This window comes from Cygnus olor, chromosome 11 (assembly GCF_009769625.2).
Source record: "Cygnus olor isolate bCygOlo1 chromosome 11, bCygOlo1.pri.v2, whole genome shotgun sequence".
NCBI lineage: Eukaryota > Metazoa > Chordata > Aves > Anseriformes > Anatidae > Cygnus > Cygnus olor.
Genome location: NC_049179.1, coordinates 2,110,826 through 2,137,724, shown reverse-complemented (window position 1 = coordinate 2,137,724; position 26,899 = coordinate 2,110,826). Strand labels below are relative to the sequence as shown.

Below are 26,899 nucleotides of genomic sequence, written 5' to 3'. Positions count from 1 at the left end.
GTTCCCTCTCTGCCTGCAAGCAGAAGCTGCTGAGACAGGGAGCTGTTCTTTGCTGCCTTTGGAGTTTCGGAAATTGGTCCTTTTCAGTGGCTGGGAAGGCCCAAGTTTGCGTATCGGTGTGCAGTATAAACAGGGGGTTGGTTTAAGGTGGGAGGAAGGTAAAAATGAGGAATTTGAAGCATGATAAGGAGAGGGGTTTACATCGCGACATCCATCCTGCTGGCACCTTGTGACTAAGTCTCCTAGTCCCCCCTGCCCCTAGGGCTGTAAGGGAACGATGGAGCTGATCTGGGCTTTTCAAAGCCTTGACAGGATCTGTCTTCCCAGTCTGGCATTTTAAAATGCCACTGAGGTGACCGGTTAGGTTATTTTTTGTTGTTTTTTTTTTTTTTTTTTTTTTTCTCTCCTCCTTCTTCCGCAGGGGCTGCAAACTTCAGGTCCAAACAAGTTTGGGCACCTAGCAGAAACAGCCTTTTGGCATGTGTTTCTGGGCCGAGGAAGCCCCGGGGCTGCGCCAAGGGCTGGGGATGCCCAACAGCTCGCTCTCAACTGCTGGAGGCCGGCGGGGGCAGGAGGCCAGGCCGGGCTCAGCCTCCCGCCCGGCGGCCGGCGGGGCCGCGCCGGGGCTGCGGGCGCTGGGCTCGGCCGGTCCGCAGCAGGGCCGGGGAGGGGCCGGGAGCCGGGTTGCTGAGGCAGCGGGAGCCTCGGCAGCATCCCCGAGAGCCCGGCGAGCAAAAGAACTCCTCCCTCCCTCCCTCTCTCTCTCTCACCCGTCTCCCTCCCCGCTTCCCTCGCAAAGATGGCAACCGAGGGGCTGCACGAGAACGAGACCTTGGCGTCGCTGAAAACCGAGGCGGAGAGCCTGAAGGGCAAGCTGGAGGAGGAGCGGGCCAAGCTGCACGACGTGGAGCGTGAGCGGGGACCGGGGGGCGGCCGCGGGGGAAGGAGGCGGCGGGGGCCGCTGCCCCCGGGCCAGGCCGGCCTCCACCGGGCCTCCGGCGCCGCGGGACCCGGCCTGGCCTCCGCGCCGGGCCCCGGGGAGGGAGGGAGGGGAAGGGGCCGCGGCATCCGTCCCCCCGGCCGAGCCGAGGCCGGTTTGCGTCGTGCCGCTGCGCGCCTCGGAGGCACGAACCGAGCCTGAACGCAGCCTGGCGGAAGCTGTGCTTGATGCACCGAGGCCGGGATTTCGCCCCAGGCGAAAGGGGCTCGGAAGGGAGCCCCGTCCCCCCAGCGGCTCCGTCGCCCCCGCTCCATGCCCCAAGGGAACAACCTGCGGCCATCCCCTGCTCCTGTGGAGCCGTGAGGCGGGGCTCCGAGCTGCTCCCTGGCCCCTGCGGCTGGAGGGCCACGACTGTTGCAGGGGCAGGTCGCAGCCCTGCCGCTCCCCCCTCCCACCTCTCAGGGAAAAATAAGCTCACCTTTTTCATGGTGTTTCCTAAACACGTCTGTTCTGACGTACAGAGATGCTATTTGTTTTGTTACATTTTTATGTAAAATAACATATATTGCGGTTCTTTTTTTTTTGAGAAAAACATCTAAATTACTGTATTATATTACTATATTGTGTATGACTGAAGTCTTATAGCTCATTTAATTAAAAATATTAATGGATTATTAAAATTCTGATTACATACATACATACATACAATACCCTGAGTTGGCAGGGGACCCCCAAGGATCACCAAGTGATGCTCTAAGTGTAGGAAAGGAACGTGAGTCTGTATCCAGTGCTTTAGGTGTTAGTGGCTTTGTAAGACTGAGGGACTGGCAGGCATTGTTAAATTTCAGGTATGGCAGAGTTAAAAGTTTTTTTTCCTCTGGAGTAAATAGAGCATTTTCTGATCTAAATTAGGTAATCATAAATTACGTCTGTCCTACTAGCAGGAATCATTAGACAGATGGAGATGGCCTCATTACAGGAACATTGCCGTGAATCATCAAATTCATGCAGTGTAATTTCTGTATCAGAAGTGGTGGGGCAGACCCCATAAGCATATATTTTAAGCATGTGCATAAATCTGTTTTTGCACAGGAAACCAATTTTATTTATGATTGGAGTGATATGTAAATGGATACATCACTAGTCATAGGATATTTATCTCTCTTGTTATATGTAAACTCTGTAAACTCATGTAGGAAGGCAGTTTTTGCTTAGCCATGGCAGGATTTCCAAGATAAAAGGTTTATGCTCCCACAGGACACTGCTCCCTCATGATACTTTATATCATCAACTCCATATCAGAGTTTTTTTTGTGCTTAAATTATTCCCAAGAGCTATTTCTGAAAGGGTTACAAGTTTCAGAATAAAGTCTCTCTTCTGTTTTTTTCTAATCTAAAATTGCATCTTTCATATTTTTTTCTCTGATCATGACCTTCCTTCTATGGTTCCCAAAACAAACAGTGGGCTGAACGAGTATTGCCCTTATTTGTTCAGCTGGTTTTGAACAGCAGCTCTCAAAAATGTGGATAGAAAGAGGAAATACCAAACATCCATTTGATTCACAGGATTACAGTTGTAAGGATTCAATTCTATCACTTAAAACTTTAGGTATAGATAAAACAGTTTGTCCTGCTCACGTGATCCATAAATTTTTAAGGCCAGAAGATACCATTAGGACCAACTGACTACAGCACAGAAAAGATCAAAGTCCTGATAGTCTCCGCATCAAATCCACTGTTCCTGTTCAGGCCAAATCATAAGTTTTATAAAACAGTATGTTTTATCTGGACCTTCATAAAACCACTCGAGCTACTTACTGGCTTTAGCTGATCTGCATATGCCTGAGTGCATAACTTTCAACTACCTTGAAACAATATTGGAGAATGCTTCAAAATAGTTATCTGACTCTAAAACCTGCTAGGCGGGTGGTGGGTTATTATGGCTGTGGTTGGAGATAAGCATCCTCAGAGAATCTAAAAGCTAAACCAGACAATTCCACAGACTCAGCTGCGTTGACATAATGGAAACACTTTGCCTATTGTCTGTGAAACATCTGTTTTGTCAGATACGTTCTGGACACAAGCGTCTTTCCAGCTGCCATCATAACCTCCCGTTCTATGTTTTCATCTCATCTGATTGGATCATTGAGCAGGTTTGAGTGGATATCAGCAGGGGAAAATCACATCTTTTCCTCAGGGAGCTTACGGGGTACTTTCTCAGAAACTTGTTTCTGGCCTCCCGTTAGAGATGGTATGGACAGATTGTCAGGAGCAGCGGACAGTACTTGACCCCCTAGGTGGGTGACACTGGGCATGCAGAGATTTCAGGTGAGAACATTATTCCGGCACAGCCTGCAGGGCTAGTGGTTTTGAAAAACAGCCCTTGAAAAGCTAAACCACGAGAAATCAGTCCCTGCCTTAGGCCGAAATTGCTCCCCTGACCCTGTGCCAGGGAATGATTTCAAAGTTCAGGATGTCTGCTCTCTCGCTGCCCTTCCAGGCCTACAGACTTTCTTGCAGCATCTCTAGAAAAGTGACCAAGGGTAAAGCATCAGTGTTGCTCTCAAGCAGTCACCTGCCGCGTGGAGTATGAAGCTCAGCCTCTATCACAGCACTGAAAAAGCTTAGGATTTCTTCTGCCAGCTCATTAAAGCATGTGAGCTTCTGCATTTATTTCAAAAGGTGTGAGTTAGGCGTTTCCCCCTTAGCAAACAGCAACCGCGTTAGGTTTCAGCATGGACAAACAAACAACACAGAGTAGTGCTGGATCCTATTCTCAGGACTGAATCATTTTTCAGGACCCCTGCTGTGAGACTTGAAGCAGCTCCCACCCTCCCTAATGCTCCGTGTGAGGTGTGTCAGAACTTCTGCAGGGCACCAAGATGCATCGTGCCCACTTAGCCCACCCTGGAGGAACAACTTTGGAGCAGAGCAAATAGATTTTCACAGATAGCGCTTTCTCCCAGACTTGTGCAGATGACCCCAGCATGAGGCATCAGGGTTGTGTGAGACAGCTCTTAGTTGCATGAGCTGTGGTGGGTTGGATTTTTACATTAAAGTGAGTTTGCACAATTGGAAATGCAAATCTGTTGGGTTTTTAAGAATATCAGCTGAAAGTGCTGCTATTAAATGAGGTATGGAAGAACTGACTTCTTCCCCTGAGGATGCTACTCAGGAAAGTTGCTTGTCTGCCTTCTCTGTTTCTCCCTCCCATAAAAGAAAAAGCTGATTCACCAATGAGTCTTTGAGGTCTGTAGATGCTGTTGAGAAGTCGGCTAGCACACTTACAGCAAGTGTTGAGTTTCCCGAGTTTCATTCAGAGCTGTGGCCAGGCCCTTGGGGCTCCCTTGGCCACCAGAAGCGCAGAGAAGCCTCCAGTGCCAGTGGCTGGTACCTGTATCCCACTGCACCAACGCTGCAGTGCTTGAGGGCTGACTGCAGCTGGGAGTCTCACGTCCAGAACAAGCGTTTTACTGTGAAAACTTCAGAGATTTGATGGTTATCCCCTTCTTTTGTATGATTTGTTCCTCCAAGACCCAGCAGCGATCTTCACTTCTGCTGAGTACCTCAGGGTATGTGTTAGGCTGGAGACTGTCCACACTTCCAAGCCTCAGTCAGATTGAGGATTTCCCAATAAGAGGGAGGAAGGGGGTGAGTAATTGATTTTCCAGTTATATTTAGCTGTAATAATGTGCAAGAGCTTCAGCTGCTACAGCCCTGGAATTCAAGCCCTGAGTGAATTCATACCTATCTTTATCTGGTGGATATATTCATACACCGCCCACCTTGGTTTTACCACCTGCCAACCCTGAAGCAGACTTTGTTGGCCTGCACCATAGACTCATGTTTCTTGGATTAATTCCTACAAGTGACGTTACTCACGAACATAAAAGCTTTCTGTGGCAGAGCTTCAGTGCAAGGTTCTCTAACCATCAGCTGTTTGCAGTTCACCAGGTGGCAGAGCGTGTGGAGGCACTGGGCCAGTTTGTGATGAAGACCAGGAGGACGCTGAAGGGCCATGGAAATAAAGTTCTCTGTATGGACTGGTGCAAAGACAAAAGAAGAATTGTGAGCTCTTCCCAGGTATGCCGTTGGGCAGATGTTTTCAGAGATACTGTTGAGTGCAAATACAAATCTTCTGGCTGTACTACATACTACTCTTTTCAGGTGACACTTTTGTATAGTGTAAATTGGTTGGCAGAGTTCCTTGGGAGGTGGTTCTGAAGGGCAGAGGAGTCCAGGAAGGCTGGGCACTCTTCAAGAAGGAAATCTTAATGGCTCAGGAGCGGTCTGTACCCATGTGCCCAAAGACAAGCCGGCGCGGAAGAAGACCGGCCTGGCTGACCAGAGAGTTGTGGCTTGAGCTTAGGAGAAAAAAGAGGGTTTATAATCTTTGGAAAAGAGGGCGGGCCACTCAGGAGGACTATAAGGATGTTGCGATGCTGTGCAGGGACAAAATTAGAAGGGCCACAGCTCATCTGGAGCTCAATCTGGCTACTGTGGTTAAAGATAACAAAAAATGTTTTTATAAATACATCAACACAAAAAGGAGGACTAAGGAGAATCTCCATCCTTTACTGGATGCGGGGGGAAACTTAGTTACAAGAGATGAGGAAAAGGCTGAGGTGCTTAATGCCTTCTTTGCCTCAGTCTTTAGCGGCAAAACCAGTTGTTCTCTGGATACCCAGTACCCTGAGCTGGTGGAAGGGGATGGGGAGCAGGATGTGGCCCTCACTATCCACGAGGAAATGGTTGGCGATCTGCTACAGCACTTGGATGTACGCAAGTCAACGGGGCCGGATGGGATCCACCTGAGGGTACTGAGGGAACTGGCGGAGGAGCTGGCCAAGCCACTTTTCATCATTTATCGGCAGTCCTGGCTATCAGGGGAGGTCCCAATCGACTGGCGGCTAGCAAATGTGACGCCCATCTACAAGAAAGGTCGGAGGGTAGACCCGGGGAACTATAGGCCTGTTAGTTTGGCATCAGTGCCAGGGAAGCTCATGGAGCAGATTATCTTGAGTGTCATCACGCAGCACTTACAGGGCAACCGGGCGATCAGGCCCAGTCAGCATGGGTTTATGAAGGGCAGGTCCTGCTCGACAAACCTGATCTCCTTCTATGACAAAGTGACACGCTTGGTGGATGAGGGAAAGGCTGTGGATGTGGTCTACCTTGATTTCAGTAAGGCTTTTGACACCGTTTCCCACAGCATTCTCCTCAAGAAACTGGCTGCTCATGGCTTGGACTGGCGTATGCTTTGTTGGGTTAAAAACTGGCTGGGTAGCTGGGCCCAAAGAGTTGTGGTGAATGGAGTGAAATCCAGTTGGAGGCCGCTCACTAGTGGGGTCCCCCAGGGCTCAGTACTGGGGCCAGTCCTCTTAAATATCTTTATCGATGATCTGGATGAGGGGATCGAGTGCACCCTCAGTAAGTTTGCAGACGACACCAAGTTAGGTGTGTGTGTCGCTCTGCTCGAGGGTAGGAAGGCTCTGCAGGAGGATCTGGATAGGCTGGACCGATGGGCTGAGGTCAACTGTATGAAGTTCAACAAGGCCAAGTGCCGGGACCTGCACCTGGGGCACAACAACCCCAAGCAGCGCTACAGGCTGGGAGATGAGTGGTTGGAAAGCTGCCTGGCAGAGAAGGACCTGGGAGTATTGGTTGATAGTCGGCTGAATATGAGCCATCAGTGTGCTCAGGTGGCCAAGAAGGCCAACAGCATCCTGGCTTGCATAAAAAGCAGTGTGGCCAGCAGGTCTAGGGAAGTGATTGTCCCCCTGTACTCGGCTCTGGTGAGGCTGCACCTCGAGTACTGTGTTCAGTTTTGGGCCCCTCGCTACAAGAAGGACGTCGAGGTGCTCAAGAGAGTCCAGAGAAGGGCGACGAGGCTGGTGAGGGGTCTGGAGAACAAGTCTTACGAGGAGCGGCTGAGGGAGCTGTGATTGTTCAGCCTGGAGAAGAAGAGGCTCAGGGGCGACCTTATCGCTCTCTACAGGTACCTTAAAGGAGACTGTAGCAAGGTGGGGGTTGGTCTATTCTCCCACGTGCCTGGTGACAGGACGAGGGGGAACGGGCTAAGTTGTGCCAGGGGAGGTTTAGGTTCGACATTAGGAAGAACTTCTTTACTGAAAGGGTTGTTAGGCATTGGAATGGGCTGCCCAGGGAAGTGGTTGAGTCATCATCCCTGGAGGTCTTTAAGAGACGTTTAGATGTTGAGCTTAGTGATATGGTTTAGTGGAGGACTTGTTAGTGTTAAGTCAGAGGTTGGACTGGGTGATCTTGGAGGTCTCTTCCAACCTAGACGATTCTGTGATTCTGAAATGTTTTCAAGATGCCCTTAAGGCAATTAATTGGCAACATATTTGTTCAGAGAGCACAAATCCAAGTTTCTGAGCATCGCTACACGTGTCATAGCTAATATCAAAAATATTTCTTCTGTGGTCATATACAGGTTTTCCCTGTATTCCCTACTACAAAAGAAAATAGAAGTCATCTGAACCCATTGGACACTTTATTGCCTTGGTCTTTGCAGATTCAATATTCAGTAATGATTTCAGTTTAAGCGTTAAGAGAAAATAGTTGGGAAAAGGGAAGGGAAGAAGTATTGATTCTTCTAGAGATTTCTTTGCACAAAAATTTCTTCTGCAGTCTGTATGATTGGTGCAACCTTGAAAACCTCAAACATCCTGCTAAAACTACTGCATTTACTTGGGCATTTTGAGAAACAGTCTGAAAACCTGCTCAAGACCAGTTTCATGAGCTGTAGGAGGTAATAATATGATTACCTTCTAGATTCCCTGGTTTATCATGAGCCCAGTATAGCAGCGAGTGAGCTTGCTGCATCTCACAGCTGTTCACTGACTTGCATGAAATCTGTCGGGGTCTCACTAGGGGGATAAAAATAGGCAATCTGCATTGCAGGCCACCTTCAGTTACTGCGAGGGGCTTTTTAACCATTCATGGTGATTCCAGCAAAGAGAATCAAAGTGTAAATAATTAATGTGACATTTTTAGAGTGGTTAAAATGGCAGTATGTAGATAGAAAGCTCAATAGTAATGGTTTCCTAAGAGGGTCCTTTTTGTGGTGTGTGCTGCAGGTGAAAGAAGTTCTCATAAACACACTAGGGAAAGCCCTTCTTTAAAAAAAAATCAGTCTTTTAATCCAACATCAGTCAACTCAGTTAGAAGGAAATATGCTGTTCTTCTGTTTGAAGAAATAACTAGCACTATGGAGAAGTGTCTCCTTGGTGCTTCACTGCAATCATTGTAATGTTGTTAAAATGGAGACAAAAATTGCATGAGACAACAAATCGGGATAGAAATGATCAGCAGAGTTTTCTCTATGTCTGGGAAGTAAGCTAACAGCTGTCTCTCTCTGTGCACTTTCATTTAGGATGGGAAGGTGATTGTGTGGGATTCCTTCACTACCAACAAGGTAGGTGAAACTTCAGCAAAGGTCAGATTTCTGTGTGTAGGGCAAACAACAGTGGGATAAGCCGGAGGGCTGGAGGACTTACAGGAGGCAGCAGGAGGCAGGAGGATGATGGAATATCCTGCATACCTCCAGCAGCACCTCAAAGCGAGGAGCCCAGGACAAACCATCTCTCTTGACCTGTCTCTGAGCAAAGTCCCCATCGGGGCACTGGTATTTATTGTGGTCTCCAGGGCATATCGATCCAGTGATGTGATGCCCCTGTGCTGGGAGCAAAGCCAGGCCAGCAGAATGGAGGTCCTCCCTGGGTAACAGCTGTGCAAGGTGCCATGGGTGCCATGTGTGAGCGTCGGGGATCCTTCAGATATGGTGTTCACTGTGAACACACATGCTGCTTCTCCAAGCCGTGACAAGGCTGCCTTTCTCACCCTGCTGCACACAGTTGAGAAAAAAGAGCTTGTACACCTGCATGTGCCACACTGGGGACCTTTTACAGCACCAAGTAACCCCAATAAAACATGCTCTGGGCTCATGAATAAGGTGGGAAGTGTCAGGGATGGAGTAGCTGTCCACCTGCTGCTCTGCTGGATTAGAGGAATGGCGGTGTCTGAGTTTTAAAGAGATGCTGTATTTCAGGAACACGCAGTGACGATGCCGTGTACCTGGGTGATGGCATGTGCATACGCCCCGTCTGGATGTGCCATTGCTTGTGGGTAAGTTCCCAGTTTCCTCAGCTGTTTGTGCAGAGATGCTTGGTTTGCAGTGGTCTCCTGGTGCCTTCAAGGATGCTGACAGTTAGAAGCTTGCATGTCTTGATCGTGGATGGGAGGATTACATTCAGTGCCTCTGATCCTAGTCCCATTATGGCTCGTACATTTTATCACCACTGACTTCAGTGCAACAACATCTGTTGTATAAGCATGGTAAATAATCCTCTTTCAGCATTTATATCATGGGTTAGGAATTCTGCATGCATACATGTTCTCTGTTCCAGTTTGGTTGTGTGTATTGGATATATCTTCTAAGGGAGAGAGTTTTTAACCCTCTGCTTACTTTACTCTCTTTTTTCTAAAAGGTAGAGAAGAAGGTTAGTCTTTAAGGGTTACCAGCACATGAGTAGATCTTGCCAGGATGGAGTGGAGGGAAGTAACCCCATCCTTGATAATCATCTCCAATTTTTTTCTGAGGGCTCAGGTTTGAAAAAAATGAGTTTTTGCAGGGGAGAAAACAAAGAGATTAGAAGTTGGCAAAAGATCTCTTAAAAATGGACTGGGTGGATCAGACAGACAAAACAAGCTTGGGGCAAGAGAAAGAAACAAAGGGAGACTTTACTGTGGAGTCCGCAAATGTGGAAAGAAGACACAGACTCCATAAATGTGTGCGGAGGAAGAGTCTGGAAATTGTATGTTTTTTCAGTAACTCGAAAAATGGCAAGAAATCTCTTGTAAGAGAGACAGGGAGTGCATATATGCATTGCACTACCTAGTTTTGTATTTCTGTTGAACTGTTGATTAATGCTGTGCACTTAATACAGGGCACAAAAACAGCACCTGGCGGAGTGCCAGGAATCTGGGACCAGGGCATGGCCGATCTGCCACAGCTTTAGAAAAGGGTCAGGGTGGGCACATCTGGCCTGGGAGACACGTCTTGACTAGTGTAACTGTCCAGGAGGGCACACCAGCTACAGAGGACAGTATTTCTGTTGCCTTTTTTCCAAACTCTTCTAAAAGACCTGTCTTCACATCCGCTGTTTGCTATGCTATATCTTCCATAGGAGTTAAGGTACATAAATAATGGTGTTTTGAATATGAATACTCACAATGACAGATGTCAGCAGAAAAATGGCAGTTTGTGTTCAAAAAAATAACCCTGAGGTGACTGTGTCGCCGTCCAGTTTATACTTTCGTGAGATTTCATTCAGTGCCATTTATAAACTAGATGAGGGTAAAAAATACTGAGCCTCAGCTGTTCAAGTGCTGTAACGTAGCCAGCCTGGTGAGGCAGCTGGGGCTTCCCTGTGTGTGGAGATCCTGGACAGCACAATACAGGGAAGCCGGTACTTGTGAGAATTTGGCAGCGCAGCACTGACAGGTGGTTTCCTTCTTATCACCACTCGCCTTTTGTTGTTGCGGTTTTAACCAGTTCTCTCTCTGTTATTGCTATTATTACCCTTTAGTGGCCTGGACAACAAGTGTTCTGTGTACCCTCTGACATTTGACAAAAATGAAAATATGGCTGCAAAGAAGAAATCGGTTGCAATGCACACAAACTACCTGTCTGCCTGCAGCTTCACTAACTCAGACATGCAGGTAAATGCATTCCCTCCCCGCTGCTCACTGTCCTGCAAAGCCTAACATGGGCTGCACTCGTATTGATGCAAGCAACCTTCCTTGCTCCAGGGGCATTTCAGCACTCAGGGCCAGGTCCTGCCTCATGCAGGGGCTGCTGGAAAACTCTTGCTGGGGCAATGAACGTGCTGCAAAAGCTTCTGCAAGGAAATGCCTGTAACAGTCCGTGTCCAGGCTGTCATGCTTGCGCCCCGCGAAGACCTGTCCCTTTTGTAGAGGGAGCTTGCTGGTACCCTGGATGTTCTCTGCTCACTGGGTCTGTGCTGGCTTGTGCTTTTAGGAGCTCCAACTAATATAGATAGTTTTGTTTTGTTTTTTTTTAATACAGTTCGGGTAGGATTAGGTTGGGTGTGTGCTACCTCAGCTGGTGAAGTATGTGTTGTTTACCTGCTTTGTAATGGATGTCTAGCCAGTTTTACTTTAATTCTTAGTATTTTTATTCACACCAAGTGACGTACTTGAACTTGAGGATGGCCCCAAAGGGTGAGCCTTTTCCATACAAGCCACAGTGTGTTCTCTCAAGGGAAAGGAGTGATGCTAACCCTGTCTCACAGCTTTGGGGCTGGAGCACAGAGGGCCAGTGATTTCTTAAGGTCACAGTGGGAGCTGATGGCAAAGCCAGGAACAAAATGCAGATCATCTGAGGCCAGGCCAGTCTTCCTCTGTAGTGAATATCTCACCCATTTCTCTAGGAATACGAAAGATGATGAAAGGAGCCAGGATAATCCCCTTGTCCACTCTGCTTTTCAAATTTAATTGAAGTTTAGCTCAGTGCAGCTCTGCAGCAACATAAATGGCAGAAGGGAGCATTTTCATTGCACTCTGTGTCAGCGGAGCTGCTGGAAAGGGAATACCTCGTTCCCTTCTTTCAGGTATTTGGAGCTCTTCTGAAGCAAATACCAGCTCTGATTGCTTCTATTTCAAGACATGAGATGCCCCCAAGTATGTTGTTATTTGCCATTCTGTGGTTTCTCTAATGACTCTGAGGTGCTAATTCAAGTCTATTGCCATGGAAACAAGCAATGGACTTGCCCAGGCTCAGGCGTGCTGAGCCCTGACCTTACTGTGCAGGAGCCTTGCATAATTAGAGCAGAGCCTAAATTAAGTGGAATGGTTTTGTTGAGATACAAAACCAGCATTCTGTTTTCTTGTCCATACCTACATGCATCATGATGTAAATCCTATGAAAGGAAAAAACAGTTACGTATTTTTTGTAATAAAAATAGAAGGAAAAGTTGGGTCCTTTTTTCTCCGTATTGAATACAGCAAACTACATTGCTATTGAACGTAATATATTACTGTTGTTAGATACTACCACAGTGGATTAAGATGCTTTACGTTCATACTTCATACTCATACTATATATTCAGAGACTTTTCAGAAGACTTTGAAAGGAAATTTTCTTGTGATTGATAGGCTTACGTTTTTAAGTGATCATTTATAGCACTATGTATTATTATTTAAACAAATGCAAGCAAGTGGGTTGGCTAAGCTTCTGTTACATACTGTTATGTAGGGCAACCTAGGGAATCCCAGATTTCTTCTCTTTTCTCCTTTAAGATAATGGCATATGAATTAAAATTATTCTGTAACTCTGAGGGCTCACTGTGCAGCAGGCACGCTGCAGGGGCTTTCCCAGCCCTGCCCAGTGTGCGCTGAGCAGCTCTGCTCTCCTGGCTGCTGTCACCTGGGGACTTGCTGCATCACCTGTCCTGGAGCAGCTTTAGGGCACAGCAGAAACCTCCCCAAGCCCAGAGCCCCTACGACACCCAGCACCCAGTGCTAGTGCTGCGAGTGCTCCTGTTCTGCTTTGGCTGCCCTCTTGAACTAGAGCTCAGTTTTCCCAATGAATGGCAAAAAAGGAGTTTAGGACCTGGTGTGTCTGTGGGCATCCAGCGAGAGAGGAGATTTGGGGCTGTTTGGTCATTGATTAAAGCCAATCTCAGGGTGCACAGGTGCTGAAAGAGGGGGGTCCCATCAGTGTTCCTCACCATGTCGCCGTCCCAGTCCAAGGCGAGCACTGAGCTGCCAGGCTGGGTGACCTGCAGAAATTATCTGTGGCCCCACAACGTCTTGGCAGGGAGAGCCTCCCCCACCTCAGTTACACAGAGAGCCTGAGGAGCCTCGCTTCCTAAATTAGGTATCCACAGCTCTGCAGTGCGATAACGCTCCCCACGTGACGATGCTCCATGTGTATTAATAGCAGCAGCTATTTGGGATCTCAAGTGTTGTGCATGGGGCAGGCAGCCGTACTCCTGGTGTGGCAGAGCTGAGAAGCAGGATGTGGCCCATGGAGGTGGCAGAGGGGAGAGCAGGCCCTCACGGCTGCTCCTAGCCCTAGTGCCTGCGCTCATGGCGAGCTGGGGCCGTGTCCCCACTGTCCCCTGCCATGTGCAAGCACCACCTCTTCGTTTTGGGTGAGGATTCCTGTCCAGTGCTGCCAGAGCCCCTCATGGAGGAAGCCAGAGTCTAAAAGCAAAGATTTTTAATTCCCTTCTGTGTTTTGTTTGTTTGTTTGTTTTATAGCTATACCCTGAACTTGAGCCCATTACATTTTGCTTTAAGCAGTAGCTGGAGCCCTGGGCTGTCAACAGACCTTTCCCTTACACCTTTAGCTGCTCCTGTTCCCTTTGTCTTTCTTCCATACTATTACAAGAGCAAATCCTCAGAGCTGAAAGTCTTCATTTCCTCATCCGCAGTACCGTCACTCCTCTATCCCAGTACAAATAGAATAGAGAAATTCATTGATCCAGGCTCAAAAGCAAATCAGAAAGAAAATTCAGGACCTTCTTCAGCTATTATCATCTCAGAATATTCATGTGTTCTGTGGCAGGGTTCAGAATGGGCTGTTCTGCAGCTGTGCAGACCTCTGTTTCTGGGAGGAGTTTTTTGGAACATCTGTCAAACATGATCAGTGTTCATCTTTTATGCAACTCTGAGAATGGTTTCATGATTTTGTGATCATTTTCTTCTTGAAGAGTATTTTCTTTTTAATTTCCAACCACCCACTGGGATCCCCCTGCGTTTCCCCACTGAACATGGGAATAATCTGTGCCGAAGACTTTGTACGGTTACAGAATCAGAGTATCTTGAGTTGTTCTGTGGTCACCCTTGTCTCTCCCACGCCTGTGTACAGGGACCCATTCAACCTAGAAAATTTGTGATTGCATAACAGCTTTGGGTGCCAAGGGGAAATTTTGAACAATTGAACATCGTCAGGATTTAGCCACAATCGCAAGCACCAATCACATGTGCTTTCTACAAATGCTGTAGCAGATGAGAGGAGCTACGAGATATGTTCGGTCAGTATATGTTCAAGCCATTTTGCACATAAATGGTTTTGGAAAAGTGAGACGTGATGAACTTGTCAAAAAACTGTCTAGACAGGCTCACTGCCCTTTCAAAAAATCCATGTCTTAAACCCAACTCATTGGGCTTAACCTGGCTATTTGAAGCAGGGGGAAAAATAAAAAAAAAGAAAAAGAAAAAAAAAACTTAAGGAGTTAAACAAGTATACAAGTATACTAAAACAGGCGTACTTAACTCCAACAGTTCTTCGCACAGTTTGAATTCCAGCAGCCTAAATATGGATAGGGTGAAATACAGGAGCAGACAGGAATACCAGTTCTACCTCCTAATTGGAGGATTTGGAAATGCCAGCGGATCCCTGGTGGCATCCATTTTTAAACCCTTCTGCACCAAACTGAGCATTACTGGAACACTGTGTAGGTATAGCTGTGTCAATATGCCTTTCCTCTCCACCCTCACTTCTTTGCTTAAAAAATAAAAACCACAAACTCTGCTTAGAATGGCATTGCTTTTATGACTTTGATTTATTGTATAATATTTCATGAAATTAAAGTTGTCCTTGGTGTATGTACAGGATGACAGGAGTTTCGTTGTAATCATCTTTGTGATCATCTGCTGATTTTTGTGTTGTGACTTTTCTTGCCATGTCCCATAGATTTTGACAGCAAGTGGAGATGGCACTTGTGCTCTATGGGATGTTGAGAGCGGGCAGCTTCTACAGAGTTTCCATGGTCATGGAGCTGATGTCCTGTGCCTGGACCTGGCCCCTTCTGAAACTGGAAATACATTTGTCTCAGGGGTAAGCAGGAACTTTCTATCATAATGTAAAATTAAGGAAAATGGGAGGGAAAAAGCAGCAAAGCAGGAGGCTCAGGATCATCTTATTGAGGAAGTGTTGGAATATGTAGTGGGAGCCCCAGTGCAACCTTCTCACTGCAAGCACATTTCCCAAGCTGGAGCAAATTAAACCTCTGTCTGTGGGGTCAAACCCACCCTGCCAGTTTGACTGCAGTTCTGCTTACTTAGCAGATTCCACCCCACACCAAAGCAACCCAGCCCGAGATCAAAACACCTCTCCCGGGAAGGGAAGGGCTCGGGGTTAGAGCCTGAGCTCCTAGCACAGGCGGAGGTGGGAGCCCCAGTGGGTGAGAGCCTGGCACAGCAGACAGCCTCCTGCCTTTGGCTCCTTCGTCGTGCCCAGCCCTGTGGAGCCGGGCAGGGAGTGCCAGGGCACCGGAGCAGGGTGGTAAATAATGTACATGCCACTGCGTTGCTCAACCGCTCCCCAGAAACCGGGGGGTAGCTTGGGCGCTGGCTAGACCCTCGAACAAGTTGGTGCAAAGAGATGAGGTGTGGCCACATCTTCAGCTGTTGCTGAGTCCCCCGTGCTTTCCAGCGGTGCCAGAGGCTTTTTTTTTTCTCTGTCAGTCAAATGCTGCTTGCTCCCCACCGTGCCCCAGAAGAACACACAAACCTTACCAGGGCCACAGGAGTGGTTCTGGGAAAGTACCAGAATCTGAAACTTTGTGGACATCTTCCAAATCTTGTCCTGCTGCTGAGGGACTGCTGTCCCCAGGCAGCCAAGCCATGGTCACACAGTAGGGCGGGCAAGGCCCAAAAATAAGCTGGTAGGGTCTCAGCTCCTGTTCAAGGTGGTGCTGGTCTTTCCCACATCAGAAGTTGAGTTTGCAGGTAAGGTCTGTTAGAAGCTGGGAGATGAACTCTTATCGGAGGCAGGTTTCTACCAGTAACTTTGCTGAAGGTACCTGGTTTCTAAGCCCTCTGCTTGCTGGTGGAAATGGCCCTTGTGCCAGAGGGGCACATCGATTAGGGGATTCCACTTGTTGTGCTTGGAATCACAGTCCTATCCCTACACAATAAACCTCGACCTCCTCAGTTATGGCTCTTTTTATCAAAGTTGGCTGGCCCATCAGGAGCGAAGCCTAGCATGTTGGCCCAGTTTGCTTGCTGCTAGCTAGCACAGCTGCTCTGAAGCGTGACTGAAAGCTAATTCCATCTGAGCGCATTTACTCCTCCCGGGCTTTCCTGCCACCGAGCTCACTTCCCAGAAAGGATAGATTGATTCTCCCTGGGAACAGCTCAGCTTATTATAGGGCAAAGAATCGCAAGCAGCTATGGTACTGCTAAGAGAATATGTCATACTTGTGTTAGTGTAGCAGCTTGAGCATGTCTGTGTTTACAACGTCTCAGTTAACTCATCAAATGCAAAACACCACTTCTGTGAGGGTCTGTCTTCTACTGAGTCGCTGCAGGTACAGCCAAAGCAGTGCAGCCTGACGGTACGGTGTCATGGAGAGACTCCTTGTGTATTGTAGCTATGCAATCCAGTAATCTTGAGCTGAAATAAGCAGTGCCGATGCAACAGCATGTAGACTGGGAGCTACTGCATTTAACTACTTAAAAATCACAGCGTGCCTTGTAGATCTGGCTGAACACAGGGCTGAGTCCCAGGCTGTTGTTCTCAGAACCCTTGGAGCGCTGCTGCTTGGGGAGAGTTGGAGAGCACTCAGGGGGCCATCTCTCCACAGGTGGTTGCTGGTTTCTCCTTCAAACCTTAGGAGTCAAAGCACCAGCTTGTCAGATTGGTCTTGTCCCCAAACACCCAGAGAGGTCAGTAAGAATGGCGCACATGGAAGCAATGTGAAGGGCTGGGCTTGGGCTGTGGCTGGGCTTCAGGGGGAAATGTGCTGAATCCAAAATTTTCTCTCTGCTGTGTGGTTTCCCCTACACAGAAACCACAAGTTGGTACTAAGGAACATTGCTTCTTTTAAATAGTGACATCATTAGTAAAAATCTGGGATTTCATTTCATGAGACAGTTTCAAAAAAAGAGAGACTTGAATCATGAAGAGACTGTTTAATTTAACTAGCAATTATATTGCTTAAAAATAAATAATGTGTGGCACGGTTTGATGAGCAGCATGCACTAGCACAGCAGGAGCAGCAGCTGCCTGGGCTCCGCTGTGCTTCCCACACGGCATGGTGGCAACAGGGACCTGCTCAGAGAGGCTGAGCCTTCCCCGGAGCTGAGCCTACTTACTTACTGCCTTCCCCCAGGTAGGGTCATGTTTATTAAAATCTCACATCACTCTTAAAAAAAGTCCGTGCTCTTTTTCCTGCTGCCACTGTTGTGACAGCAGCAAGACACTGCAGCTGACAGCAGGACCAGCCTCATGGTCCTGCAGGCATGAGGTGGTCCCTGCACTGAGGACGTTGCAGGCTAAATGGGCTGAGCGCGTCACTCAAAGCGTTCGAGGTGCTGAGCACCTCTCAGGAAGCCCTGAGAGTTGAATCGTCAAAGCACAGCTTGGGCAGGTTGGAGCTTGACAGTGAGCTGAAACACCATTATGCTGCTTTCCTCATTCCAGTCCTGCCATTGAGCATGCGGGTGCTGAGCCACGGCAGGAGTTAACTCGGATGGGAGGATGGGCAAGAGACATTTATTTCAGTTTTGGTGTATGAAAAGCATTTAGCATAAAACTTTTAATGCTGGTTGTTAATTTTTTATATCAGGCATGTAAAGTGGTAAGGGAATGAGTCAGTCATGGAGCTCCGTGGCGTGGGGGAACTGCAGACACGGGTACAGGGGCAGCATGAGCAGAGCAGGGCTGTGAGTGCTGGGCAGCATGGGCCTGCCTGCGCACCACCCCGGTCTGTCAGCACAACGTCCCTCCTCCAGGTGCCCTTGCTGTGCCCCGTGGCACCACTGCACCTGCTGAGGGTCAGCCTCCATGGCTTAGCGCTCCAACCTGCAGCTGCACCGGGTTCTGGTGTACCAGTATGGCAGGTTCTGGAGCTGCTTCGCTGGTTGATTCCCATTGGAGCTGTGATGTTCAGAGCCCTGTGAATGTGTAGCAGGTACACAGGGGATGAATGCCGTTGTTTACTCTTACGTAGTAAATTTCTTTTGTCTTGTTAGGGATGTGACAAGAAAGCCATGGTTTGGGATATGCGATCTGGTCAGTGTATCCAGTCATTTGAAACCCATGATTCAGATATCAACAGTGTCAGGTCAGTATGTTTGTGGGAGAGGACACATTTGCGATGTTGAGCCGTGCACTGGTTCTATTTTTGAAGCCTGGCCTCATCCAAATAATAATGTAATGTATTCTGGTCTTTTTTTTTTTTTTTTTTCACTTATGCACAGATATTACCCAAGTGGAGATGCTTTTGCCTCTGGTTCAGACGATGCTACGGTATGTCAATTCAGCAACATAATTTAGGGAAGTTCTGTTACTTCCCAAGTAAGATTTTCCTAAAAGGAAAAATATTCACAGAAGTCTCTAAGTGGCTAAACTGGGCCTTTGACACCAATATTGAAAAAACAATAATGCTTTATTATAATACATATTAAATACTGGATGTAGTGCTATAGGAAAAATCTAGTAATGCTTTGTACGTCACTTCTGCAAAGTTTTCTACATGAGGTACAAATACTCTATTTTCTATGTTTTGAAGTTTCATGAACAAAACTAGTTGTCTTACTGGAAGAGATTTGGCTTCATATAGTTGTTGGTCACAGTATGGGAGGAACCAGATAAACCCTGCAGCTTGTCAGAAGGAGCGGTGCAGTGCAAGGCATGAAGAGAGCCTGAACACAGACGTGCACGTCCCAGGCAGTGGAGGGGCCGAGGGCTTAGTGCGGCTCTGGGCAGGTGCAGCCAGCTGGCCTCAGCAGCTCTGTGCATCCTGAGAGCCCAGCGCCAGGTTGGCCCTGGCTGTTCTTCTCCCTGACAGCCTGAGTCACTGTCGCTTTTCACTGCAATGAGTCACCGCATCCAGGTCATCCTCGCTGATACAATAGCCCTTCCTGGATCTTACCTATGAGCAAGCTGCTAGCAGAGTACATATTGACTGTACGTATTGACAGGTAATGTTGCTCAGTACACTGCATGCAAGATGCCACTTACCTCCTGGTGCCCTCAGGCCCCCACTGATGTGCATGGCCAGGGTCTCACTACAGCTGTTGGGTCCCCAGGGGGGACGAGGCTCTCTGCCTGTATCACAGCCCTGCAGGAGCTGAGCTGGCAGTAAGTGTAACTCAAGAGCAGACCTTCAGGAGGCGCCTGGCACCTTGCTTCTCCTGCTTATTCAAACATCATACTGAGTTGTGTGAAGACCATGAACCTTTCTAAAGTACTGTGCCCTAGGAGCGTGTTTTGAGACTACTCCCAAACTGTCTCAGCTCAATAGAAACATTCTCTTTTTCTTCAGTGGATGTGGAGACCCTCCAAGGCTCTTCCAGAAAGAGTGTGTATAGTTTTAAAAGCTTCTATTATAAATGTATACCTCTAGCTCTGTGGTAAGTCTCTGCACATTTGGGTGCAGTACTGTGAGCATTTGAGATGCTGAGAGAGTGAAAAGGAGAAATCGTCCATCATTAAATTCCAATGAGAGTGCTCTCTTTTTATGCCCAGTACCACAGGCTGTGGGCTCCCATTTGATGGTTTGGTTTTGTTTTGTTTTTTTTTCTCTGTTAGCTACTCCTGATGCCCCTGACCTGAGTAGGAGAATGGGAAATTCCACCTTTGTAATTTTGGCAGAGGTTTTGGCAGTTTCTGTCTATGTCATTGTTTAAGTGAAGAGGCAGTGTTCGGACTGGTACACCGCTGGGTACTTTGACCTGATGCGTATACTGAGGGATTTCAAGGAATGCGTAATTCTGACTGTCTGGAGGGAAGCCATAAAAGCATGCTCACACAGCAGTGCTATCACCTGTGGTGACCCTGACTCCCTATCGGGACAGTCTGATAGAATTAATCATCAGTGTGGAGCACTGGAAAGCTGGGCTCCACATACCTTGCAGCTTCCCACGGCCCTGCCAGTGAAACAGCCTCTCCTTTATGTGCAGGCTTGCATATCAGCTGTTTTCCATGAGTAAAGTATTAATATTAACAAATCCAGCTGCCCAGTGTTTGTTTAAGCTTAACATATTAAGGAAGGTTTTCAGTTCAGTTGGTTTCAAATTTTGATTTCAGGGCTAACAGGCTGCCATTCTGAATGGCAATGAAGTCCGGTCTGTCTATGCACTATTTCACATTAATCAAGCCAAAGTATGCTGGCAATAGCTAAAAACAGGAAGTCAAGATTGCAGAGGTGATGGGGGATTTTCCATAAGAAAGGAAAACCAAAGATCTGTAGGAAAGTGTAGCATTTCACTTAAGTTTTTTTCATGCATTTTTTTCAGACACACAGACCAGGCTGCTTGCTGTCCTGTCTTACAGCAAGCAGCAGTATTTAGGCTGTTCCCCCTGCCATGGGACTGCCGTGAGCACCGTGCTGTGTGGGCAGTGTTACCGAAGCTGTCTCCAAGGCTCCAGTTATGGCTGAACTGTTGTCCTTAGGAACTGTGCCCCCATGCACAGCCAGTCAGTAAGCAGCAGGATACCCTAACACGTAGGAAACCACAGTGGGGAACCAAGAGAGTAGGCTGAGAGCGGGAGAAATTTCAGTAGGTATCCATGGTCCGAACCCCACCACTTCTCCCTTTATAGCAGGACAGAAAGAAGGCTAAGAGAAAAGATTTGGAAAAGCAAGTCCTTCACTCAGTTTATACAAAACTGCCTTGTGGTGTTGCCCATTAACCTCCAGAGGAGCCCCAGTTACAGCAGGCAAAAGTAACAAAAGGAAAGAAGCCAAGCAGCCATTTCCTGTGATGCCTGCTAGGCTGCAGTCCTTCCGACTCTCATTTTTTCAATGAAAGCTAGCCATTGACTCCAGGCTTTACTGAGGCACGTGTTGTTTTTGTTTTAATCCTAGTGTCGTTTATATGACCTTCGTGCAGACAGAGAAGTAGCAATTTATTCCAAAGAGAGCATCATTTTTGGAGCATCCAGTGTGGACTTCTCTCTCAGTGGTGAGACCTGAACTTCAAAGGTTATCGTGGTGTTGGGATTTGTGGCAGACTGTAAAATTTTGTCAGTTTAATTTGATAAAGCATTTCAAAACCAGCACTAAATACCAAAATCATTCTCTGTAAAATAAATAAATAAATGAATTACTCTTTAGATTATCTAGCTGGCTATTGCTTCATTGTAGCAATGAAAAGCATTTTTCTGGCTATAATGAAGGTGCAAATATTTCGCTATTAACTACAGCTGGGCTAGAACTTCACAATAATGATTAAAAACGTTTCAAAGGAAACATGAAGTGTAACTCGGATATAAAGCGCGCTTACATAAATAGTTTATAAAAGGATAATAAATGATCAATAGATAGTAAAAGTACGTTAAGGATCACAAAGACTGATCCATTACCATTTCTCAATGCAGATGCAGAGACGTGAGCTTGAGTCTTCCCTCTCCTGCCTCCCACCCCTTCTTCAGCACAGGCGCAGAGCTCCTCCGGTCAGCCTGCGTGGAGACGAGCGGGTGGCAAGCTGCCCTCCGCCCAGGGCAGAGGCACATGTCTCTCTCTGTGCATGTCACAGGCACCACAGCTTGTCCCACTGGGGACCATGAATTACTTACCAAATTGTCTACTAATTGTTCAGCCACTTGTATTCAATTCCTTGAGTAAAGTTTAAGCAAAGTATTATTAGCCTTGATAAGCCACTGAAGTGCTGTTCAGTCTGATGTGGTTTGGACTGATCCCCCGTCTCTAATGACTGAGCAGATTCTATATAACTTAGCTCAACTTTAGCTATGTTTTCGACTAACTCATTTTATAAATAGTTCAGCATTTAGTAAGGATAACTCAGCAGTGAAGCAGGTGTGCCTAACAGGAGCACAAGTCTGGCGGAAGCAGTGGCCAGGGCTCACTGTACGCAGAGGGCAGCTGTGTATGTCAGTACGGGAAAGCTGGCTTGCTGCTCGCTGGACGTTCAGTGTCCTGCAGAAAGCCCTTGCTGGAGTAAAGACATGTTACCCACTTAAGAGTTTATTTTTTGAAATCTCATTCTCTTTGTAGGTCGTCTGCTGTTTGCAGGTTATAACGATTACACCATCAATGTCTGGGATGTGCTGAAAGGGTCCCGTGTGTCTATTCTGTTTGGACATGAAAATCGTGTCAGCACCTTGCGGGTGTCTCCCGACGGGACGGCATTCTGCTCAGGGTCCTGGGACCACACTCTCCGAGTAAGCACTGGGAGCACCTGGCTTGGGTGCTTGCTGGTTTGTTTGTTTGTTTTTAAAAAAGAAGGGTGGGGGGAAGGGTTATTACATGAAAATCGACTCTAGAGGGACTAACGAGAATATAAAACCTGCAGTGTAAAACATGAACAGAAAATTCAAATTAAAAAATCCCCACAAAGGGCTAGAAGAACTGTTGAAGTTGAGGGAATTTTGAACTTGCTTGTTAAATAATATCATTGCTGCTGATATTCTGTGACATTAATCTGACTGCTTGCCAAATTTTAATAAAGTATTTGAGGGAACAGTCAACGAATTGAATAAATGATTGTTCAATTTTCTTTCTGCAGATCTGGGCTTAACGTGAGATCCTGTATGCAGAATCAAATGAAGACCTGGACTGCAAAAACACCATAAAAATGGCCCCCTAATAATCAGATATTCACTACACTACAGAAGAGTGACACTGAACCCACAGATTAACACAGCTAGATAGAACACGTAATCTGCTTGAACACATAGCAAACATCAACTTGTAGTAAAATGAAATGGTTTTAATTCTGTTTTGAAACTATCTTTTATTAGAACTAGTTTAGCTAATTATGAAGGGACCTTTCTCTGAAGTCATCTGTATCATAGAAATGAGTATTTCGGTGCACATTATGTATTTATTTGCATGGTTTGAATTCCTTTTTAAAGAAAAAAAAAAAAAGATTCCTGATTTTATCAGGGTGTAGCATAAGACTTTGGAAGCATTCCATAGTAGTGCATTGAATTCTGGTGTTGAAAAGTGGGAAGAAAAGCAACTCTGACACTTTATGATGGCATGGATACTTTATGGATGACTGAACCTCTGAACCTTGGTAGTAAGTAGAGGCCCTACTGTGAAGTTGCTGGCTGTTGTCATAAAAATGTATTTTTTGTACAAAAAAAAGAATCCTTTCAATCCCTGTTTTTTCCTACCGTCTTTTTAGGTAGAAATAAGTATTTCATCTCTGTTATCTGAATATAAAAAATCTAGATATATACAATACAATAAACTGCAAATATGAGGAATATAAACATGATTTACATAATCATGAGGTAATATTTAACCAGTAGTTTCTTAGAAATTTTTAATTGTATCACTTGGTGAGTGAATTTTCTTTTACTTAAAGGATGCTACATGCTAAGCACTGAGGGATACTACACACTAAGCTCTAACCACCGTTACACTGATGGTCAAATCTTTTCCAAGTCAGTCATAGTCCTTCTGTGATCATGATTCTCGCTTGCATTTTGAGCCATTAACACCACTTTTGCAGGGTAACATAGCCTTAAATGTGCTTTAAGGCAGTGTATTTCCATTTAAAGATCCTTTTGCAACATCAGAACAGCGTAAGTCCTTGCAAATGCAGGCCAAACCTTACAAGCCAAACTGTACAGTCCTTACTCTAACAGCTCTCATACTGAAGCGAGACAGTTTTGCAGTAGCTGGACTTGAGAATGAAAAACAGTAAGCTGGTGAAGACGTGCTGAGAGACAAAGTCCTGTGAGCATTTAATACTGGGCTCACCAGAGTGCAGGCCCATCAGGAAGCTGCTGGCAGGACTATCCACATGCAGAGCTGATGCTGTAGAATTAAGATTTAATCAGATAAAGCTGAGATAGAGTTAATTATAGAACCATTTGAAAATTATATCTGCATTCCTACATTGAGAACGATTGAGACTAGAGCGTGTCACCTTTGTTTATACTGACAGGAGAGAAGTGCTGGAGTAATGCTGGGGGTTTGCACAGCCTGCCCTTCAAAATGCAAGTGATAAGATGCATCTCCGAAAAGATCAAAGATAGGATTTATATTTAGATTGAAACAAGATGAAACAAGCAATCACTGGAGTTGGCTGTTCACGTAAGTTTGATGATAATATCCTCATTCTATTCTAAAACAGGATTTTAAATATATATATACATATATATAATTGTACCAGAAACGGTCTCCTCGTTCATAAAAACATCAGGTTCCATGAATCCATAACTGGTTAAATTAGAACACTGACATTTGTATCAGCCTTCAGTCCCTAATGAAACTTCTGTTGGTTTTGCTTGGAAAAGTAAGCTCTGATGCTTTGGAATATTTGTGGCAAGCTATCCCTGTAACAAACTGAATGCACTATGGAAATTGTAATGTTATATACAGATAGCTCACTGTGCAATATCGAGTCAACACACTGTACACATTTGATCAAAAGATGAATATTAATGTTTAGATAGTATTTATTGGTAAGATATTTGTTCCAAACATACTACATTGTGTTGATACTTATGAATGGCCTAAATACAATAAATTGTATTTTACATACTGAGAACACATATATAGTCATTTTTACCATCAGTCAGGTACTTGCAATGGTAGCTGTTGTTTTCTGTTTTTTGACATTTACTTTTTGCAGCATACAGCTTCTTAGGTCATTTGTTCTGCAAAAATCTAGAGTGAAATCCAGATCTACTGGACAATTGCTTTTGGAATACCTTCTAGTAAAACCCAGGGTAAGCCACAACAACTGCGAGAATAGCCCTTGAAAATACTTGAGCCTCCATCTGAGCTCCTTTTGTATTCCGAAGGCCAGAATTCAGGTTGTGTTTTCCTGCTCAGAAGGGTCATAGCTAACATGTGATGTTTTCTTTCCAGAAATGACCATACCCAGGAATGTACTGGAAAATGCAAAGTATGTGTTTTGCGAGAGCACGGGATTGTCCTCGCGTTACAGTGCGACGCCAGCGAGCGCAGGGCACTGAAATGCTGTCGAGGCCCCAGGCTGTTGCTGTTTGGGTAAATCCTGTTTGCAGCTCATGTTGAGATACAGCAGTTCAGCTTTCTGCCTTGTCAGTAGAGGAGAATTGTGCTGGGATCAGCTGTCCTCCCCTCTTTAAAGAAGGTTTTGTGGTCAGCACGAAGGCTGTTGGTGGAAGTGCTCAGTTCAGACACTGACAAAAGCACCACCTTAATTTAGGCACATTGTTTCATTTCCTTTCCTTTCCTCTGAGGGGCTGGGGAAAATGCTGAGCCAGCTTACTCCAAGTGACATCAGTGCCCAAACTGTCACCAGTTTCAGTGAGGATGAGACTGACACTGGATCTTGCACTTCTGTCCTTGCAGGGAGAAATCCCATGGGCATCACTTCAGCACCACTACCCGTGGTCTCCTAAGCAGGGCTGCAGGGACTCAGCACCTTTTTGTTCTTGTGGTAACAGTGAAAGCTGTGAACCAGGACAGGCCTGAACTTCCCATCAGATAAAGGAAGACAGAGGAACAGGGCACTAAAATATCCAAAGTATCTCTGTCTTGCTAAGGTCGGCCAGGGAGGCTTCGGAAAAGCCTTTTCCTTCGGAAAAGTGAAGTAGCAGCGTCACAGCACAGAACCCCAGCACCGGCCCTACTTTTCCAATGACCTCAGCCCGAGCCAGGAGGTAAAGGCGAAGCAGTCCTGAAAAGCTATGCCAGCTGGCCATAGCCAAGGGAAAAGTACGGTGTGCGAGGGAAGCTGCAGTTTGGGCAGTCACTGTCAGACAGCTCCATCCTGTTGAACAAAAATGTCGTACAAACAGGAAGGGTGGAAGAGGATATTGCTAGAGAAATAGCAACCTCTCCCTCTTGCTCTCCTGCCGTGAGGAATGCAATAGGAAATTCCTGCTCCGGGATTAACAATTGTAAGGAAAACTCTAGTTAAAAAGCATGTGTGTAAGGCACTGGTGAAAAGTTACATGATTATTCCAGCTACTGCTCCAGCACATAGACACAGACTAGATTTTTCCAGTTAAAACAAAAATGCCAAATATAGGGATGTAAAACTACGAGTTTGCCTTAGGAATGACTCTAAGAGAGCAGGCCAATTCTTGATAGTGATCTGAGAAATTGCAACAGGATTGATTCCAACTATCTATTTTTAGATTTGCTAATGGCTTATCAGGGATCGCTGTATAATCACTTGTGTAAAATCAAGACAGCTGTAATTCAAGATAGGTGAAGGTGAGCGATCCTGTGCTGGTGCGTTGGGCACCTGGAGCCTGTTGTGTGACACGAGCATGACCCAGGCTGCTGCAGGACGAGGGCACGAGCCAGTCCCAGGCAGCTGCAGCAGCACCTTTCCCCAGCGCTGGCCACGCTGTGCTCTGGCCTGCCTCAGCTGGACGCTGGCACAGAGCAGGAGGCAAAAGCAAGGTGAGCGTGGTTGTGTTAGTACCTGCTCCGGGCCCTGCTGTAAATCTTGGGGTCGTAGTTATGAGCTTGGATTATCTGTTAAGCGGTGAGCAGCACTCAACAGCTTGAAGGGTGCAGCGGGGATGTGGAGGGGGTCTGTAGCAGCCCAGGTCCCAGGTGCTGCGCAGCCACCAGCACTCTGCTGGTCCTGTCCTCAGCCATTTTACTTCACGCCAGCAGCAGCGATGGGCCCAGCCTTTACACCACGAAGGCCTAAATTAGATCCTAAACCCTAAGCATTGCCCGCGCGTCTGCCGAAACTCAACCATCGGCGTGTCTGCTCGGCGGGTGCAAAAGGCACTCATCCTACAGCGCCCGGAACCCCGCGGCTCCTTAGATGCAGAGACCGGGGGCTGGGGCCACCACCGCGGGGCCGCGCGTGGAGATGTCCGCCCTGGGGGGCCACGCGCGGAGCTGACGGCCCTCCGCGGGCCGCAAACGCTCCCGCCGCTCCGCCAGGGCGCCCCGCGGCGGCTCGGTGCCCCGGGGCGGGGCGGGCCGGGGCGGGGCAGAGCGGCCGGGCCGGGCCGTGCGGGCGG

General features: G+C 46.9%; 1 protein-coding gene and 1 long non-coding RNA gene across 8 annotated transcripts in view; one reads left to right on the top strand and one right to left on the bottom strand.

Annotated features, from left to right (window-relative positions):
• The window catches only part of LOC121076087, a 29,475-nt gene extending 24,600 nt beyond the window's left edge, over positions 1-4,875 (bottom strand). For 5 of the 6 annotated variants that reach the window (XR_005823324.1, XR_005823326.1, XR_005823322.1 and 2 more), the window contains exon 1: positions 832-917. This is a non-coding gene — a long non-coding RNA (uncharacterized LOC121076087). Of the gene's footprint in view, positions 1-831; positions 918-1,270 lie in introns of those variants that run through there. The other variant, XR_005823327.1, reaches the window with a different exon arrangement.
• Positions 550-24,461, top strand: GNB5 (G protein subunit beta 5). Of its 2 annotated transcripts, XR_005823321.1 has the most exons (12): positions 550-911; positions 4,886-5,022; positions 8,336-8,377; positions 9,011-9,087; positions 10,551-10,683; positions 14,687-14,830; positions 17,971-18,062; positions 18,199-18,247; positions 20,811-20,907; positions 21,960-22,126; positions 22,471-22,986; positions 23,863-24,461. XR_005823321.1 is itself a non-coding variant. In XM_040570130.1 (11 exons), the coding sequence occupies exons 1-11, from the start codon at positions 800-802 to the stop codon at positions 22,480-22,482; spliced, it is 1,062 nt and encodes a 353-aa protein (XP_040426064.1). In that variant the 5' UTR covers positions 550-799; the 3' UTR covers positions 22,483-24,461. The 2 variants fall into 2 exon arrangements, 1 of the variants encoding a protein (XP_040426064.1); XM_040570130.1 differs by having other exon boundaries at positions 22,471-24,461.
• Positions 24,462-26,899: the final 2,438 nt, after the last annotated feature.

Coding starts and splice junctions, on each gene's coding strand:
- GNB5 (XM_040570130.1), top strand. CDS start 800: ATGGCAACCGAGGGGCTGCACGAGAACGAGACCTTGGCGTCGCTGAAA. Junction 912..4,885: donor CAAGCTGCACGACGTGGAGC/GTGAGCGGGGAC, acceptor AGCTGTTTGCAG/TTCACCAGGTGGCAGAGCGT. Junction 10,684..14,686: donor TCACTAACTCAGACATGCAG/GTAAATGCATTC, acceptor CATGTCCCATAG/ATTTTGACAGCAAGTGGAGA.